Here is a 17,923-nt window from a genome sequence, read left to right as displayed (position 1 = left end):
AGGTGGCGTCAGCAGTCAAGAATGCTGCGAGGGCAGCTGGAGGAACTGGAGTCCTTCATCTGTGGGAAGGGAAAGCTGACATTTGGAGAAGGTCCTCTCTGGATACAGAGCGGGAGAGAGCAGGCTCAGGAAAACGGTGGTGGGGGATGGAATTCTCACTTTTAGTAGCATAGTGAAGTTGAGGGTGAAGCAGTATGTGGGGAAGGCTTGTAGTGGGGCTGGCAGACCATTCTGGGGGCGCTGGGCATTTCTCTATGGAGCATCTATGGCAGAAATGGGGGAAAGGGATGTGTCAAAAGTAATTTCTTTTCTTTGAGGCATTTCTCATGTATTCCTGGCTGGCCTCGAACTTGATGTTAAAGGGGATCTTGAACTCCCAATCCTCCTAGGCCCAATGCCTGGAATTGTAGGCTTGCTCCATGGTATTCAGCGTGGTGCTGAGGATTAAACTCAGGGCTCTGTGCTTATTAGGCAAGCATTATACCAACTGAGCTGCATCTCCAGCCCCCAGATACTTTAAATGTGTGTGTGTGCGCACACACGTGTGTGCATGCCTGTGTACGACACATATGTGTAAATACATGAAGATCAGAGGATAACTCAGCTATTGGTCCTCATTTTCCGCCTTCTTTTTCACAGACTGTTTAATGCTGTGTCTTAGTTAGGGTTGCCATGGTGGTGAAAAGACATCCTGACCACAGCAACTCTTATAAAGGAAAAATGTTTAATTAGGATAGCTTACATTTTCAGAGGTTTAGTCCATTATCATCATGGTGCGACATGGTGGCGTGCAGGCAGACATGGCGCTGGAAAAGTATCCATCCCAGTGACTTTCAGACAACAGGAAGTTGTCTGTCTCACTGGGCGTGGCTTGAGTCTCCGCAGAGACTCACTTCTGCAACAAGACCACGCCTCCTCCAACAAGGTCAGACCTTTTAGCACCACTCCCTTTGGGGACCATTTTTTCAAATTACCACATTGTATGTGACAGGCTCTCTGGCCTTTAATCTCCCAGATTCTCTGCTTACCACTGCACCGCAGGAACGCTGGAATTACAGAACGGTGCTAATGCCTCTGCCTTTACGTAGCTTTCGGGAAATCTGAACTCAGGTCCGCACAACCTGGTCAGCACACGCTTGACCCACTGAGGCGGCTTGGAAGACTCTTGGAAATACTATTTTTAAACAAAGCTGCAAGTGCTGGGAGGATGGCTTTGAAGGGAAGAAAAACCAATTTAAGAGACCTGGCAGGACTCTGGCTGTGACTAATTTTCCTGAGATTGCTCTGCTCAGGTGTCGTTCCCCACACCTTGAGACGCCACGCTTCCGCTGGCTTTGGAAGTCTCCACCACCGCGCTTCAGCCGGTTCTTCCAGCCACGTCTCTAACTCCCTGTTGGGAGTCAACTGATGATCTTGGACAGGTTGGATTTACTCATCAGGATTGCATTTCCTCTTTTCTTTGCTGCTTGGGAGATTATTTAGACTGAAATCACATTTGACTTTCGTCATATGCACAGCCCCTTCCCAGCTGGGGTGCTCCCGCCTGCCCCCTGAAAACCTTGGTGTCACGGGTCTCTGATAATGAACAGCTGACAGGGCTCTCTGTCGCTGCCTCCATGGTTAATTAGAGTTCGCACGTTACTTGCATGTATTTACATTTTGTTTCTCCCATGGCTTATCTATCTCCCCCTGAAGGACCGGCGTCATGATCAGCAGTCTTGGTGGCCACGGTCATTTTCATCCATTATAGCTCTAATTATGGTCTTTTCAGCGTGATACTTGTTTGTTATGGGAGGTCCTCCCACTCCTCCAGCCTATCGCAGCTGAGATACCAGCCCATTGGGGCGTGGTCTCTCTCCCTTTAAAAAAGCGGCCACTTCCCTCTCCTCTCTCTCTTCACTTCCTGCTCCGCTGGCGACTAGACTCCCTTCCTGGTTGCGCAGAGGGCTGACGGTGATCTGTAAGTTTTTTCCCCTTTAAATAAATACCACCCTATTAATCATAATTCCAAACTGGTGAGGCCTTGTTTATGACTTATGCCTTCAGTTGGCACCCAACGTTTGGTTTTAGAACCTCTCCTTTCCCCGCTTGGCTGCTGGGTGCGAGTTCGGCTTGGCGGGAGCCCTTCCTTCCTCAGCTGCCGCCTGTGCCTTGCAGTAGCGGCCTTGGCCTCCCCACGTGGATTTAAACTCCACAGGCTCGCATAGTCTCTGCCTGCGTGGTTTGCTCTTTTCTGAGTTGTTTTTAAATCTCCCTTGCAAGCACAGCTCTTAAGTGGCGCTAACCAGAGCACGTGGTTGCTGAAAGCTGCAACCCCTCAGGGTGACTCTGTCACGTGGAGGCATAAGCGGCTTCCAGGTTGCTCTTCTCTACCCCTGGATTCTGGGTTTCTGATTCCGTCTCTGGAATTGATTTAATTACATTTACTTTGTTGCGCAACTTACATTTTCCAGTTTTTTTTTCTGTTCAATCACTTTAATGCTGTTATGACAAATCTGTAAAAGGTTCAGGACAAACTTTGTTTTTTGTTCCTTTTTAATTACAAAACTAACAGCTGTTAGAATTTTTCTTTTTTTTTCCCCTTTTCCCAGCTACAAAATACTCTGGGGAGATGCATCATAATTTAAAATATATAATATTGCACAAACAACCAAAAGGTTAATTAAACTAAAAATTACAAAGAGAAAAATCCCATCCCATCAAAAAGAAAAAGAAAAAAAGATTTAGCATTCTCTTCATTCTACCCTCTTCTCTCAAGGTTTGAAGCGAGGTGCCCACTACTCACGGTGCCCCTGTCAAGATCCCTTTAAGTCACTAGGGGATGCACCAGCACAGAATCACTAGAATTCTATCTGAAGCACCGGGTCTCTGTGCAGCCCTCACCGAGCCCCAGGTGGAAAGTCTTCAGGAAGGAGGTCCTTCCTCAGCAGAGGGCTGAGGAGAAGCAGGCCTGCAGATGGCTGAGCACGCTTCTGCTCACTTCACAGAGCTCACAGCTGGCTTGTGTCCTATGCTATGGGAGTCAAGGTAGGTGGCTGTTCGCAGCAGGTATCCAACCAGGCAACACCCAGAAGGGCCTGAAAGTGGCTCCCTCCCTTCTTGGGGAGGGGAAAAAAATACAAGAGCAGACTCTTGCAGTGGCACAGCTGGGCTAAGGACTTGGGTGCATCTGACAGGAAAAAGCCCTGGGAAGATGTAGGGATATCCCGGTGTGGGCTAAAGGAGATTCAAGGTTTGGTCTTGGATTCTGAACCCATAGGACCTTCGCAGGAGTGGAAAACACTTGGGAGGGACATTCCAGAGAGAGGCAAATTTCCCAGAGATGATTGCCTCTTACTCACCGGGACAGGAACCAAAACGCTATTCACTGTCCCTGTGTAGCCAAGGGCAGGTGGCTAGCCTCCCTTGTTAGCTCACTAGCTTATGGCCTTCTCAGAGACCTGTGTTTCAGCTCCTGTGTGTGCAGAAGACAGCTACCCCAGGAGGTTTCCCAGCAGGAGTCCCTAGAACAGTAGAGAAATGCAGGCTCTCCAGTGGGGTTCGGGTCCTCCCTTTAAGTCATCCTAAAGTTGGCACAAGTCAGACTTCTGGATTTGTATTTGGAAAGGTTCTTCCAAGGTGTGAGCAGAGGGCCAGCAGGGAGCCATCAGAATCTGCACCAAGTTCTGGATGGTAGAGGCCATTTTGGGGGGGGACATTCTCAGTGTCTTCCAAGGCTGGCTGAGATTAGCGAGCAAGGGAGGTGGGATATGTCTTGGGTGGGGAGCTGCTTGCTCTGGCTCCCCTCAGTCCCAGTCCTCCCACTCCACATCTTCCAGCTCACCGGAGGCATCCACTTTGGAAAGTGCCATCTGCACTTCTTCTTCAGTCCTGTCCAAGTCAAAGTCCTTTTCCCAGTCCTCACTGATGTCCGTGCTTGAGCCTTTCTTGCCATTGTTGGAGGGCGTAGACTTCCCACTATCTGAGTTCAGCTCAAATACGCGTAAGTCTGTGGGTACCTCTTCTCTCAGGGTCTCTACTCTGGCGGGAGGCCTGGGCTCTGGGCCACTGGCTCTGCTTGCAGGGGTTGGAGGCTTGGAGGGAACTGGGGGTGGAGGTCCAGTTTCCCCCTCGTCCTCAGCTAGACTCTGTTCTTCCAAAGATGCCTCAAGTAGCTTTTGGGACAGGTCTTTGGGCAGCACTGGTGCCTCTGGTGCAGCAGCAGGGTTGGCAATCTGTGTCACGAGGGAGATGCTCTCACTGCTCTCTGATGGAGTCACCTCTGCAGGGGGTTCCACTGGAGTATCTTCACAGGGGCTCTGGGGACCAGGTCCAGCTTCAGGGGTTGGGGAGGTTTTGGTCTCTTTTGGTACCTTTGCCTCTTTTGGAGACGGTGCAATGTCTTCAAGCTCCTCTTCTTCCTCTTCCCAGTCAGGCTCCTCAGAGATGTTCTGGTCTGCCCGCTGCTTCAGAGCATCCCTCCGGGCCTGCTCCTGTTCAAGTTGGTGGACTTTATAGAAATACTGATGCCAGAATTCTGAATGGGAAACAGCTGCTGGAACCATCTTGGTGTAGAGGGCCCGGATGGAGGGGCTGCCCACAAGGAGTTCAGAGATCTCCCCCTTCTTCTCCTCCAAGCAGAAATGGGAAAGCCAGGCGTCAAACAATTCCGGGGGCCCATCAGGTTCGTTGCAGTACGTTGCTGGGTCTGACTGCAGACTGTAGAGGTGAGCCTTGGTGCCGTCGTATGCCTCAGCTGTGCCAGAGGGTGTGCCCATCAGGGTGATGACATCACAGTCAATGGTTTTGTCTGGTGAGGGGGCAAAGGTGTCTGAGATCACCCCTAAGAAGTCAGATAACCCCTTCTTCATTTTTTCTGTTGCCCCTGAGGAGCCTTCCATGGCCAGCTTCTCCTTGACCACACTGGCAGTGGCTGCTATGGTGCAGGCTGTGTCATGTTGTACCACCTGGGTAAATTCCGTCAGGTCCCGCTTCATGAACTCCAAAGCTTCAGTGGACTTTTCTTTGACTGCCTGGTAACTCTGCTGCAGCCAGCTCCGCCACCACCCCACGTCCTCCCCTTCCACCATCTTGCCTGCATGACATCACCACTCCATTTTCCAGTTTTTAACAAATACTAGGCAGACTCTGAAACAGGACCCTGTTTTCATCGCGACTTGGCAACAGCGCCACCTGCTGGATAATAGGTAATATGGCAGTTTTCGTTTCCAACGTGAATTTTACTGTTCTGGTTACCAATACAATGGGTTATATCATGCAAGGTTTATATGACTATGGGGATAATTTAATTTACTGGTTACTAGGTTTCAGTATTCTTTTGCATATTCTATCATTTAGGAAGATCATGGCACTCCTAAGAACCATACAATCTTTACTAGAAACTCATGCAGGTCAGGAGATTCAGGATTCAAAAGAGACAATAATAAAGACAATAATAAAAAGACTTGAAATGATTGAAGAGATGATTGGAGCTGGTGAACAGAGTAATAAGGCACAAGGACAGGATACAACGCCAACACAAGCTATTAGAACTGGCTTACCCAAGGTTTTAGCGGCATACCCTATACTTAATTCTGACAAAGCGTCAACTTCTAAAGGCTCAAAGGGAGTCAGAGAAGCTAGATGGACGCCAATAGCAATGAATGATGTAAAAGAAATTAAGCAAGCTATTGTTAATTTTGGCTTGCACTCTGCATATGTAAAGGAAATGATAAGGACTTGGGCTTCTAATGCTAGAGCTACCCCTCATGGTTTCCATCAGTTAGTGTCTGCAGTTTTAGATAATGGACCTTCCTTGATGTTTGGAATTTATTTCAGAGAAGAATCCAAACATATGGAACAGCAAGGAAGAGCAAAAGGTGTAGAGGTTTCCCAAGATCAAATTCTTGGTGCAGGAGAATATGCTGATCCACAGGTCCAAGCTCTTTATGGTGATGAAGTACTATGTCTATGTCACCAAGCAGCTTTAAATGCTTGGAATAGGATACAAGATCCAGCAAAAAGGGTTGAATCATATACCAGAATTAGGCAGGGACAGAGAGAACCCTTTAGTGACTTTTTGCAAAGATTAATTAAGGCTCTGGACATAGGGGTAACAGACCCAGAAGCTAGACGAATACTTCTTGAATCTCTAGCTTTTGAGAATGCAAACATAGAATGCAAAAAGATAATTGGGCCTTTAAAGTCTAGATCAGCACCTATGGATGAATGGATTCAGCATACAATGAATGTTGAGACGTTTAGCTATAACGATGAATCTTGGGTAGGAGAAGCGATTTCCACAGCAATGAGGAGACATCAAACTGCCAGGTGTTTTAATTGTGGTAAATTAGGACATCTGAAAAGGGATTGCAGGCACAGAATTTCTAGGAATATTATCTCCTCTGGGAATGACAAAAATAGGAGACCTCGGCCTTCAGGTATATGTAGGAGATGCGGTAAAGGCCAACATTGGTCCAACGAATGCAGGTCAACAACAGACAAACAAGGCAACCCGATACCGTCAGGAAACTCCTTGAGGGGCCTCTCGCAGGTCCCCAAGCCAACAGTGGCCCAGTCATTCCCAGTCACAGTGGAGAACATGCCTCACCAAGAAAATTAAAAGCTCCAGTTTCTGCTGTAAAAAGTAATACTGGTCTAAATGATGAAATACGTGTGGAGGATGAGTCAAAAAACCCAGTAGGACAGAGTAAATGTATATTTTGGCAGACTTCTATTAATGATCAAAGACCAAAACTAAGAGTCTGTATAAATGGCACTTTTATTGAAGGCTTATTAGACACAGGTGCAGATGTAAGTATCATTACCCCAGAATCTTGGCATCCGAATTGGCCTCTTCAAGAGGTAGATGTTCAGTTCCTGGGAATTGGAACCCTATCTCGTGTAAAACAAAGCACAAGATGGGTTGAATGCATAGGGCCCGAAGGGCAAATAGGAAGACTAAGGCCATATATAGCCAATATTGCAATAAATTTATGGGGCCATGACCTGCTACAGCAATGGAATACCCAGATTAACATTCCTGTAGTTCCAGGAACTCATAATTCTGGGAAGGATATGATGAGGTATTATGGAAAAAGGTTACCAGCCATTCAGGCTGTACAAGAACATACAGCAAATACCAAACCTTTAGAGGTACCAACAGCCCTACCTTTAAAATGGCTAACTGAGAAGCCAATATGGATCAAACAGTGCCCTCTAGCTGAAGATAAACTACAGGCATTGGAACAGCTGGTGCAGGAGCAACTAGATGCTCACCACATTGAAGAATCAACCAGCCCGTGGAATTCTCCTGTGTTTGTTGTAAAAAAGAAATCTGGCGGGCTGGAGAGATGGTTCAGTGGTTAAGAGCATTGCCTGCTCTTCCAAAGGTCTCGAGTTCAATTCCCAGCAACCACGTGGTGGCTTACAACCATCTGTGGTGAGGTCTGGTGCCCTCTTCTGGCCTGCAGGCATGCACGCAGACAGAATATGTATACATAATAAATAAATTAAAAAAAAAAGAAATCTGGTAAATGGAGAATGGTGACAGATGTAAGAGCTGTCAACAAAGTAATTCAACCTATGGGCCCACTACAATCTGGAATTCCTTTGCCTTCTCTGTTACCAAAAGGATGGCCTCTTATAGTTATTGATTTGAAAGATTGTTTTTTCACTATACCGTTACAAGAAAAGGATAGAGAAAAATTTGCCTTCACAGTGCCTACTTATAATAATTCTCAGCCTAATAGGAGATATCAATGGACTGTCCTCCCACAGGGTATGCTCAATAGTCCTACATTGTGCCAATATTTTGTAAGTAAGCCATTGGAAATAATTCGTAAACAATTCCCCAAGTCCATCATTTATCATTACATGGATGACATCTTGTTATCTGATTCAAATAAAGATACTTTAGAAAGGATGTTTGAAGAAGTAAAGAAAGTCTTGCCTAGGTGGGGATTACAAATTGCCCCTGAAAAGATTCAAAGAGGAAATTCTATTAATTACCTAGGTTACAGAATAGGGTTAGAGAAAATTAAAACGCAAAAGGCACAAATTAGGAGAGACCGGTTAAAGACTCTTAATGACTTCCAAAGATTGTTAGGAGACATTTCCAGTCTACGACCAGCTGTTGGGATAACACCTGATCGAATAGTTCATTTAAACAAAACCTTAGATGGTGATAAAGATTTGAATAGTCCAAGAAAACTGACAGCTGAAGCAGAAAAGGAACTGACAATGATTGAGGAAAAATTACAGGAGGCACATGTGGATAGGGTGAACCCAAATCTTAGCTGCATCCTAGTCATATTGCCTTCCAGAATTTCTCATATAGGGATTCTAATGCAGAGGGAAGATATTATTTTAGAGTGGATAATTATACCTAATAAACCAAGTAAAAAATTAAAAACTTATGTGGAAAAAGTCTCTGAATTAATTATAAAAGGTAAGCTGAGACTTCGTCAACTAGCAGGTATAGACCCAGCAGAAATTATAGTGCCTTTTACTACTGAAGAAATAAAAAAGTTATGGGAAGACAATGAACCATGGCAAAGAGCTTGTGCTAATTTTTTTGGAGAAATTAATAGCAACTATCCCAAAAGTGGTAGACTTAACCTTATATAAAGAACTTCTTGGATTCTTCCTAGAATTGTACGTGATGCTCCAATAACTGGAGGTCGTACGTTCTATACTGATGCAAATAAATCAGGGAAAGCAGGTTACAAGTCAGATGAATTGAGTAAGGTGGAACAAAGCCCTTATAATTCTGTCCAGAAGGCAGAATTATATGCCATTCTTATGGTGCTAAAGGATTTTAAAGAACCTCTTAATATAGTTACAGATTCACAATATGCAGAAAGAGTTATCTTGCATATTGAAACCGCTGAATTTATACCAGATGACACAGAGTTGACTTCATTGTTTATCCAGGTACAAGACATAATCAGGAACAGGCTTTGTCCGATGTACATAACACACATCCGGTCCCATACAGGTCTGCCTGGTCCTCTAGCCCAAGGCAACGCTGAGATTGATCAATTATTGATTGGAAGTGTGTTGCAGGCCTCAGAATTTCATAATAAGCATCATGTCAATAGTAAAGGCCTAAAGAAAGAATTTTCCATTACTTGGCAACAAGCTAACGACATTATAAAGAGATGTCCTACTTGTTCTTTCTATAATCAAACACCGTTGCCTGCAGGGAGCAACCCAAAGGGTACTAAGAGAAATGAAATCTGGCAGATGGATGTGTTCCACTTTATGGAATTTGGTAAATTAAAATATGTACACCACACCATAGACATGTATTCAGGTTTTCAATGGGCTACTGCCCTGAGCTCAGAAAAGGCTGATTCAGTGATCACACATTTATTGGAAGTTATGGCCATCATGGGTATACCTGCACAAATAAAGACAGATAATGGTCCAGCATATGTATCTAAGAAAATGAAACGCTTTTTTGATTATTATAATATAAAACACATTACAGGTATACCAAATAATCCTACAGGTCAGGCAGTTATAGAAAGATCAAATCGTACTATAAAGGATATGCTGAACAAACAGAAAGGGACCGAAAATACCCCCAGAAATAGATTACACAATGCTTTATTAACCTTGAGTTTTCTTAACGCTAATGAGAAAGGAACGACAGCAGCAGAAAGACACTGGATAATGGAAAAGTCTGCTGAACTAAATCAACCGATTTATTTCAAAGATGTGCTGACCTCTCAGTGGAAGCCAGGAGATGTGCTACATTGGGGAAGTGGTTTTGCTCTTGTTTCCACAGGAGAAGAAAAATTGTGGATACCATCAAAATTAATAAAGTTTCGATTTGAAGAGGAGAAACCTCTTGGAAAGGAGAAATGACAACTCATCCACAATGATGATATTCATACAGGTGGTAAGAAAAACAAATAGAATGGGGGCAGGGTTCTGTTCTTATCTCCACAGGAAAACACTCATCTTTGAGAAATTTAAGGGACCCTGGATGTTTGGATACTGACAGATGGAAAAATACCTGCCCAATAGGAAATATCAAGACAACTGAATGGGTTGTGTAAGTAATATTAAACCATATTTCTAAATTTATAAAGCTGGTTTTGAAGTTGGACTCTGGCTCAGTCCCTCTCCAATTCCAAGCCTGTTAGTAAGAGAAAAACCCAGAGTTTCTGGAGTTTCTGTCTCATGTCAAGAGCCATGATCTGGGACAGAAAGAAAAATGAGTTTAGAAAACATCTTTGCTTTTCTTCATATCTATCATACTTTTCATTGAATATATCATGTCTTTCATTAAATATATATATATATATATATATATGTCTATATGATTAATGTTTAAGTTTTTCACAATGAACAATGAGTTTTTCCTGAAGTGACATTTGAAGTTTCCAGGAAGAAGATGGGGCCCCATAACAACAACTCTACCTGGTTGATATGACGTCATGATACTGATAGCGCTACTACAAGACCTGCTTTGGGTACCAGCTGCACAAGACAGTTCCAACTTGATTAGCTGTAATGGTGCACATCTTATACAACATTTTGGCCAGCCCTGCACAAAATACTCAGAGACTATTGGCAATTTTAAAAGACATTGATCTTGAAATTTAACCATCATTTTACTTTCACAGGATCCCCCAGAAAGAACGTCGCCCCCATGACAGCTGGAAGTAATTCTAGAGGACGACGTCCCCTCTCCCAATAAAGTCTGCCCTTGGGTTTAGGGACATCATTTAGGGGTTGATTATAATTAGTATACGATTGAGGGTTGGGGGAGGAATTTTATAAGCTCAGGGATCATTTTGAAAAAAAAAAGAGGAATGATGGGATAATAGATTTGTAATTGTGAGTTACTGTTTTTAGACAAATATATTGGTATAGATTCTTGTATATTGATACAAAGTTAAATTATATTGACTATTGTATGCATGCATGTTTCTACCTCTGTTTAAAACATTTTTTATGTATTGACATATATTGTATTGATATATATATATATTGTATATATTTACCATATTGCAGTGTACGTTTCTACCTCTGATTAAGATACTTATATAATGTTTGTGTATTGATATATATTTACCTACTGCAATGTATATTTGTACATTGTTTATATTTGGAGGTCATTGTCCTCATTTGTTTCACAGTCGTTTATTTTCTTAGTCTTTAAGTTAGATAGATATTGAGAATTATATAGATTAATAGTCATCTAAGTTTGTCATTTATAATTAGACTAATCAGGTTCTTTAGATATATAGAGATTATACTCAGTATAGATAGATAATCTTCAACTTCTTCAAAGAGCTGTAGAAAATGGCCTTTAATCTAACTCAGAGTTTTGTGCCAGTGAGACACAATTGCTCCTGGCAACACTGCTCTATTCCTGAGAGAATGTTGAGCACCAAAGACACTCCACCTGGAGCCTTTCTTTTTGGCAGAACTGGCCTTGGGGCAAAGAAATGCCCGTACCTCAACCACTGACAAAGATACAGAGCGTGCATCAATGGATAAAACAGGACTGTCATATCCTGCCAAGACAGGGTAAGATAGTTTTGAAAAGTTGCTTGCCTTTGAAAATGGTATGTCAGTTATGTTAGGCCTTAGCCAAAGTTGGTTGCTTCAATGCTGCTAACGTGACTTTGGGTGATTGCCCAGGTAGCTAGTTGTCTCTGTGATTTGTTGCATGTTTTGGAAGTTGTTTTACTGAACTTCCTAATTACCCAGGTAACATTATTTCCCTTCTCAGATCTTCGATGGGGTTGAAGACTATATAAATGTAGTTACTTTCTCTCATGACTTGGCCAAGTTATTTATTATATAAGACCTAAGCTAGTTAGAATAGCATATTTGTACTTATTGTATATAATTTCATAGTAGGTTTAGAACTCTCTTATTTAAACAAAAGGGGGAGGTGTTACGGGAGGTCCTCCCACTCCTCCAGCCTATCGCCGCTGAGATACCAGCCTACTGGGGCGTGGTCTCTCTCCCTTTAAAAAAGCGGCCACTTCCCTCTCCTCTCTCTCTTCACTTCCTGCTCCGCCGGCAACTAGACTCCCTTCCTGGTTGCGCAGAGGGCTGACGGTGATCTGTAAGTTTTTTCTCCTTTAAATAAATACCACCCTATTAATCATAATTCCAAACTGGTGTGGCATTGTTTATGACTTACGCCTTCACTCGTTGACCTTCAATTTTACTTTTAACCTGTTCAAACCACTGGACCGAGTGCAGAAGGTGTCTAGGAGCCAAGAGCTAAGGGACTTGAGGGTCCTGGGTTTCCCTGCAGAGCCAGGCACACTCAGGAGGGACATTTGGCCTTGTTTTCCTTGTGTCAGGGGTTGTCACTAATCATGAAGGACATGTAGAACACACTGCTGTGTTCGAGGATTTGCAGCTTCATCGCAATGAGAGCAGACTGATTTGATTCTAGTGTCTGGAGACATGATTCCAGGAAAACCAAGGATGTGAGGTCAACTAAGACATTTCTCACCGCACAGGTAAGACAAATATGGATGTTTGCACTTTTCTGTTAGGTAGGTAAACAATCTTGGCAGAAACAAAGCCAGCTCTACAGTTGACAGCAAGCACAAGGGTTAACCAGGGCTTCACTGCAGGAAAACGTTTCCTGGGTGGTGAACACGATCTTGAGATTAAGGCATTGAGTACTGAGATTTCTAGGGGAGGGTTCTTTCTGCCCATAGGGGTGGAACCATTGTGGACGTTAGATAGTAGTCTGCTGTGACATGGGATGGCTTTCACTGGGGCCCTGCTGCTCTAATTCTGCAGGATGTGGTCATGTATAAATGTAAGCAGTGAGAACTGGAACTGTTAGGTTGGCTGAATCTTCTCTATGTGCTGTGCAAAGAGAGAGAGAGAGAGAACATGTGAAAAGAATAAACAGTTTTAAGCTCTCTCCGTTATTCTAGAAACATTTGCCCATGGAAAAGAGCCTACGTGCTAATTAGAAAGCATCCTTGCCTGTTCATTAGACCAATTAACCTGAGAAATTCTTCAAAGCAACACTTAATCTTGAGCTAATTATTGGTGGCCTTGAAAGCAATAAGCTGTACTTTCAGAATGAAACTTCGGAATTCAGACATACGCGTGGTCTCATACAGACATTCCCCGTAATTAGAGTGGTATCGTAAAGGGAGGTTGGTTTTTATGAAAACGATTTGTTCACCCCTTCCTGGAGAGATTGTAATAAATTATTAGATGAGGAAGGTCTTAGGGGGATTGTGTTGTTTAAAATAAAGGTTTTTTTGTATGTGTGTGTGTGTCGAGGCTATTGATTTATTTTTTACTATTTAAGTCCTTAAATAATTTAAAAGAATTAATTCATAGGCAAGGTTGAGAGTGAGAGTAATACATTATATATGTGTGTGAAATTATCAAAGAAGAAAACTAATGTGTTATGTGAACTGTGTAAAAACTAAAAATTAGAAATGGAAATTGTATGCGTATGTGTGTGTGCGTGTGTGTGTGTGTGTGTGTGTGTGTGTGTATGTGTTGTCGTGAATGGAAGCATTATGCTGGAATAAAAATAAGAGACACCTGCTTCAGGCAGATCCCGGGCTCCATATCTTCCACCTTACCTGGAGGATCATTTCCTGAGGGAGCCACAGTTAAGCGATGTAATGAAAAAAAGCACAGAAGGCAGACTCCATGATCTGTCAGTAGCCAGCCACGGGAATGAGCCGGATGAGCGACGGGGATAGGCTGTGCTGTTGAACACTTGGACAGTCCTACGCTTGACATGTAGGTTCACATGCTTCAAGGGCCCCTGCCTTGCATGCAGCCTTTCTTCAATTATGATCTGGGTGAATGGTCTCCAGCGGGTGAACTTGACAAAAACCTAATGTGTGTGTGTGTGTGTGTGTGTGTGTGTGTGTGTGTGTGTGTGTGTGTTTTGGCAAAAACCAGGCCAATAGCACCGCTTCTCAGGGCTGTTGAGGCTTAGATGTCTTGCCTGATTACACGGTAAGGGCTTCACTCTCTCCACCCTCCACTCCCTCATTCGCTCAGCCTCTGTCTCCTGAGCAGCGCTCTGCAGGGCCCTTCTGTAGAGACCGGTGCTGGGAGTCAGCAGTAGGACGAGGTCCTTTTCCTGTGAGAACCTGTGTACCAATGGGAAAAGACGCATCAGAAATAAGTCAATGAGTGAACAAGCCCAGGTGTTCAGAAATCCTCCACAGACCATAGGTCAGGGAAGGAAGAGAGTGGTTAGGTTATGGCGAGAGACCAGCATGAGCTGGGGCCGGGGGATGCAGCAGAGGCTTCTGGGATGCTGCCTTTTGAACTGAGACTGCAATGGCAATATATCAACGTCTGGTCACCTTTGCTTTGGTATCTTTCTCAATAGTCTTATTTTCAAACCTCTCACCATTTCTATTAAGCCCTTCCTACCAGCACCCCTGTAGGAAGGTTTCTGCTCCTCTCCCACTAACCAGCTCCGTTCCGGGTCCAGCTCTCTCTTTCCAGACTTCATCCTGGCAGTGCCCAGATCTGCCTAACCCTAGGTACCCCTTCCACAACACCGGTGGGATGCTCACCAACCTTGATCTGTCTCAGCTTCTGGAGGAGTTGGGCTCTGTTGTTGCCCCGTGATAGGAAGTACAGGATGGGATTGAGGCAGCTGCTCATGCTGGCCAGGGGTCTGCTGATCTTGTAGGCTAAGCTGGCTACTGACAGGAGTTCGCAGTCCCGCGTGTTCCGGAAGCGGGTGACGAAGTAGAAGAATCGGGCAATGTGATAGGGCACAAAACAGAGAGCGAAGAGGCTGCACACCAGCAGGATTGTCCGAATGGACTTGGCACGGGTTATGTAGCCTGTTTCTGGGAGCGCCTCCACTGGAGAAGTCAGGCTCCTGATCATCAGAGAGTAACACACCAGAATGATCAAGGAAGGGAAGAGGAAACCAGAGAATGTCAGAACCACGCCGTAGGCGAAGAAGCGATCGAAATTCTCTGGGCTGGTTGTGTCGTAGCAGATCGCCCGGCCATTTACATACTTCGTGCGGGAGTACACCAGTGTGGGGAGGAGCTGGAGGACCACCAGGGTCCAGGTGGCAGCAGTAGCTTGCCAGGCACGCCGGCGAGTCCGGTAAGGCAGTGAGCTCAGCGGGTGGCACACACCTAGGAAGCGGTGTACAGAGATGCAGGTCAGCAGAAGGATGTTGCTGTAGAGGCTGGCGTAAAACAGGAATCGCACTAACCTGCATAGCATCTCCCCAAATAACCAGGTGTCGCTCACCGAGTAGGTGACGACGAGGAAAGGCAGGCTCAGTAAATAAAGCAGGTCGGCCACCATCAGGTTCATCAGATAGATGGTGGCACAGCTCCAGGGTTTGGTTTGGCAGCAGGAGAGCCAGAGGACAGCCCCATTGAGGACCAGCCCCAAGATGAAGATGAGGCTGTAGGTTATCGGAAGGTAGACTTGCTTGTACCTCTCTGAGACGTTGCACGCATTTTGCTCCTTTGAGGCATTATTCAGGTCTGGCTTCTTCATCTCTAAGGAGGCTTCCTCCGAGTTGGCCTCTATTTTTCTTTCTTCTGGGAGGAAAGTCCAGTTCAGCATCAGGACCTCAGCTGGGTGCTCACCTCTGCTGACCTGACATTCAGCTTCGCTCCCAATCTCAGAGTCCTTACTTGAGCAGAAGCTGCTTTAGGTGGAAGAAGAATTAAACCCAATCTCAACTGAGATCCAAATGTCTGGGGGCTCAGGGGTCTTTATCTTGCTTCATCTTGTCTCTGTGTTGGCAGAATTGTAACAGGGGCTGGAAGACAGCTCTGTCATTTAAATAGGGCCTAGAGAAATGCCAGTTGCATGCCCCCCCTTCCCACACTTGCTAGAACCCTTTGCATAGACTCAGGAACTCTCTCGGGGGAGACATTTTCCATCTGAGAGGACAGTGTGCCCAGGGGTGATTTTGTATGCCCACAATCTGGTGCTAGTCACAATACCATGGTGGAGCAGAAAGTGACCCATGAGGTTTCAGGAGGATTAGGGAAAACAGAGGTTTTGCCTATAGGCTTTATGGGAGGATTTTGATTTGTTTCTCTTTCGGGATTTATTAACTGCCTGTTTGAATACTGAGGACGATTTGCTTATTAGCCATCAACCTCCTGAACATTTAAGAAAACAACTGTGAGCTCTGAAGCCAGGTGCAGTTTCTTCCTTATTGCTATTCAGGCTGACAAATCAGGCCCAAAGGATGGGCCCTGGTGGCAACAGAGAATCAATATCTCTCTCTCTCTCTCTCTCTCTCTCTCTCTCTCTCTCTCTCTCTCTGTGTGTGTGTGTGTGTGTGTGTGAGAGAGAGAGAGAGAGAGAGAGAAAGACTGTGAGCCTGAAGGTTTCTGTCACTGTAGGTAAGTCAGTGTGTGGTCAGCCAATTAGCATGAAGCCCAGGGGCTTGAAACATGTCTAATCTCAAGCCTTAGCAATCAATTCTTAATATTTAGAAAGACAATTAAAATAAGGAGTAGGATAAAGCTAGTGTGGCGGTGTACACTTTGATTCACGCTAGAAGGGAGGCCTAGGCAAGATCAGTTGAACCTGAGTCTGAGGCCAAACTGGGCAATATGACAAGACAAACAAACCAAACCGCAGTGGAAAGTAAAGCCCAGCAAGAAAGAAAAGCTTAAGGTGGATGGCTCGGTGGCTCCGTTGACAGCTGACAACTGTACTATAAAGAGCTGTATTCGCAAAGAAAGCAATAGGATTTAGGTTGAGGAGAGAATCAAGCGGGTAAGCGCCGGCTATGCAAGCATGAAGACCTGAATTTGATTCCCACATCTAAACAAAAGTCAGACAAGGTGACACCCACTTACAGTCCCAGTGTTGGGAAGGTGGAGACAGGAGGGCCCCTGGGACTGGCAAGCCAGTCTAGCCTACTTCAGCCTGCCCAGCTGAAGGTCTCATTTCTGTAAACAAGGTAGAATGTCAAGCCAACTGTGGCACTCAAGTTAACTTCTGGCCTCAGCAAGCATTCGTGCAGGTGTGCATTCACATGCGTATACACACACACGCACACACACACATGCACACACACACACACACACACACACACACACACACACACACACACTGAAGAGTACGCAGCCTTTGCTCTCTCCAGGATCTCACACCTTAGTGGGGAAGTTAGAAATAGACACAGGTAGAACTGAGAAGCAGTCACAAAGACTGTGGGAACATGGCAGGATGTAGCCGCTAAGGGGACTGGCTGAGGCTTCTTAAAACAGGCGGCATTTGAACTTTCAGAAGAGGGAGAAAGAAGAGCCTGCTCTGCAGAAGGTGAGCAGCACGGGGGCAGGATGAGCTGGCAAGCCCTGTGGGTACCTTGTGCCCGCAGACGGCAGGGTCTGCCCTGGGGACGATGCGTCTGTGAGGAGGGGGATCCCCACTGCAGCAGTGATGGAGTAAGGCCACTGATGGCTCATCTGAGTGTGCACTGATGGGTTAAAGGGCACCCAGAGTGCCCATGGAACACAGTTCTAGTTCTGAGAAAGTGCTTTCAGAGGGAACTGCATTGGAATCAGTGGACCCATGAAGGAAGATCCTTCACCTAATGTGGCACCATCCGATTGGTTGAGGACCCAGACAGGACAAAAAGGCAGAGGCATGGGACATCCACCCTCTTTGTTGGGGCGGAAATTGCGACCTTCTGTAAACTCTAGGCTTTCTGGCCTCTAGACTCTGGGGTGTTTTTGAGGGACCCCCAGTTCTCAGACATTTGTAATTAGCTGCCCCCCGCTTCCAGGCATCAGATTTTCGGGTATGAGTCAGCACCTGTAATAATTCCTGGGTGATCTGCATTCTCTCAGTTCTGACTATCTGGAAACCCCTTCTAGTGATGTATTTGAAGAAGATATTAATAACGCCATAGGCCTAGCCTGGAGCAGGAAGGGCCAATCAGGATGGACACAGAGCAGGGAGCTGA

At 45.1% G+C, this 17,923-nt stretch overlaps 1 protein-coding gene and 1 pseudogene across 1 annotated transcript; both read right to left on the bottom strand.

Moving 5' to 3' along the window:
* Positions 1-2,453: 2,453 nt before the first annotated feature.
* LOC121452890 (BSD domain-containing protein 1-like) lies at positions 2,454-5,069 on the bottom strand. The gene has a single exon (XM_041659259.1). It carries the CDS (start codon positions 5,067-5,069, stop codon positions 3,786-3,788), a length of 1,284 nt encoding a protein of 427 aa, XP_041515193.1. The 3' UTR covers positions 2,454-3,785.
* An 8,934-nt stretch (positions 5,070-14,003) lies between these two features.
* The window catches only part of LOC121453023, a 30,753-nt pseudogene continuing 26,833 nt past the window's right edge, over positions 14,004-17,923 (bottom strand).

This window comes from Microtus oregoni, unplaced genomic scaffold, assembly GCF_018167655.1.
Source record: "Microtus oregoni isolate MIOR12 unplaced genomic scaffold, Mior012 000010F_ref0000083, whole genome shotgun sequence".
Classification (NCBI taxonomy): domain Eukaryota; kingdom Metazoa; phylum Chordata; class Mammalia; order Rodentia; family Cricetidae; genus Microtus; species Microtus oregoni.
Note: the sequence above shows the minus strand (reverse complement) of the source record. Positions and strands in the feature narration are given on the sequence as shown.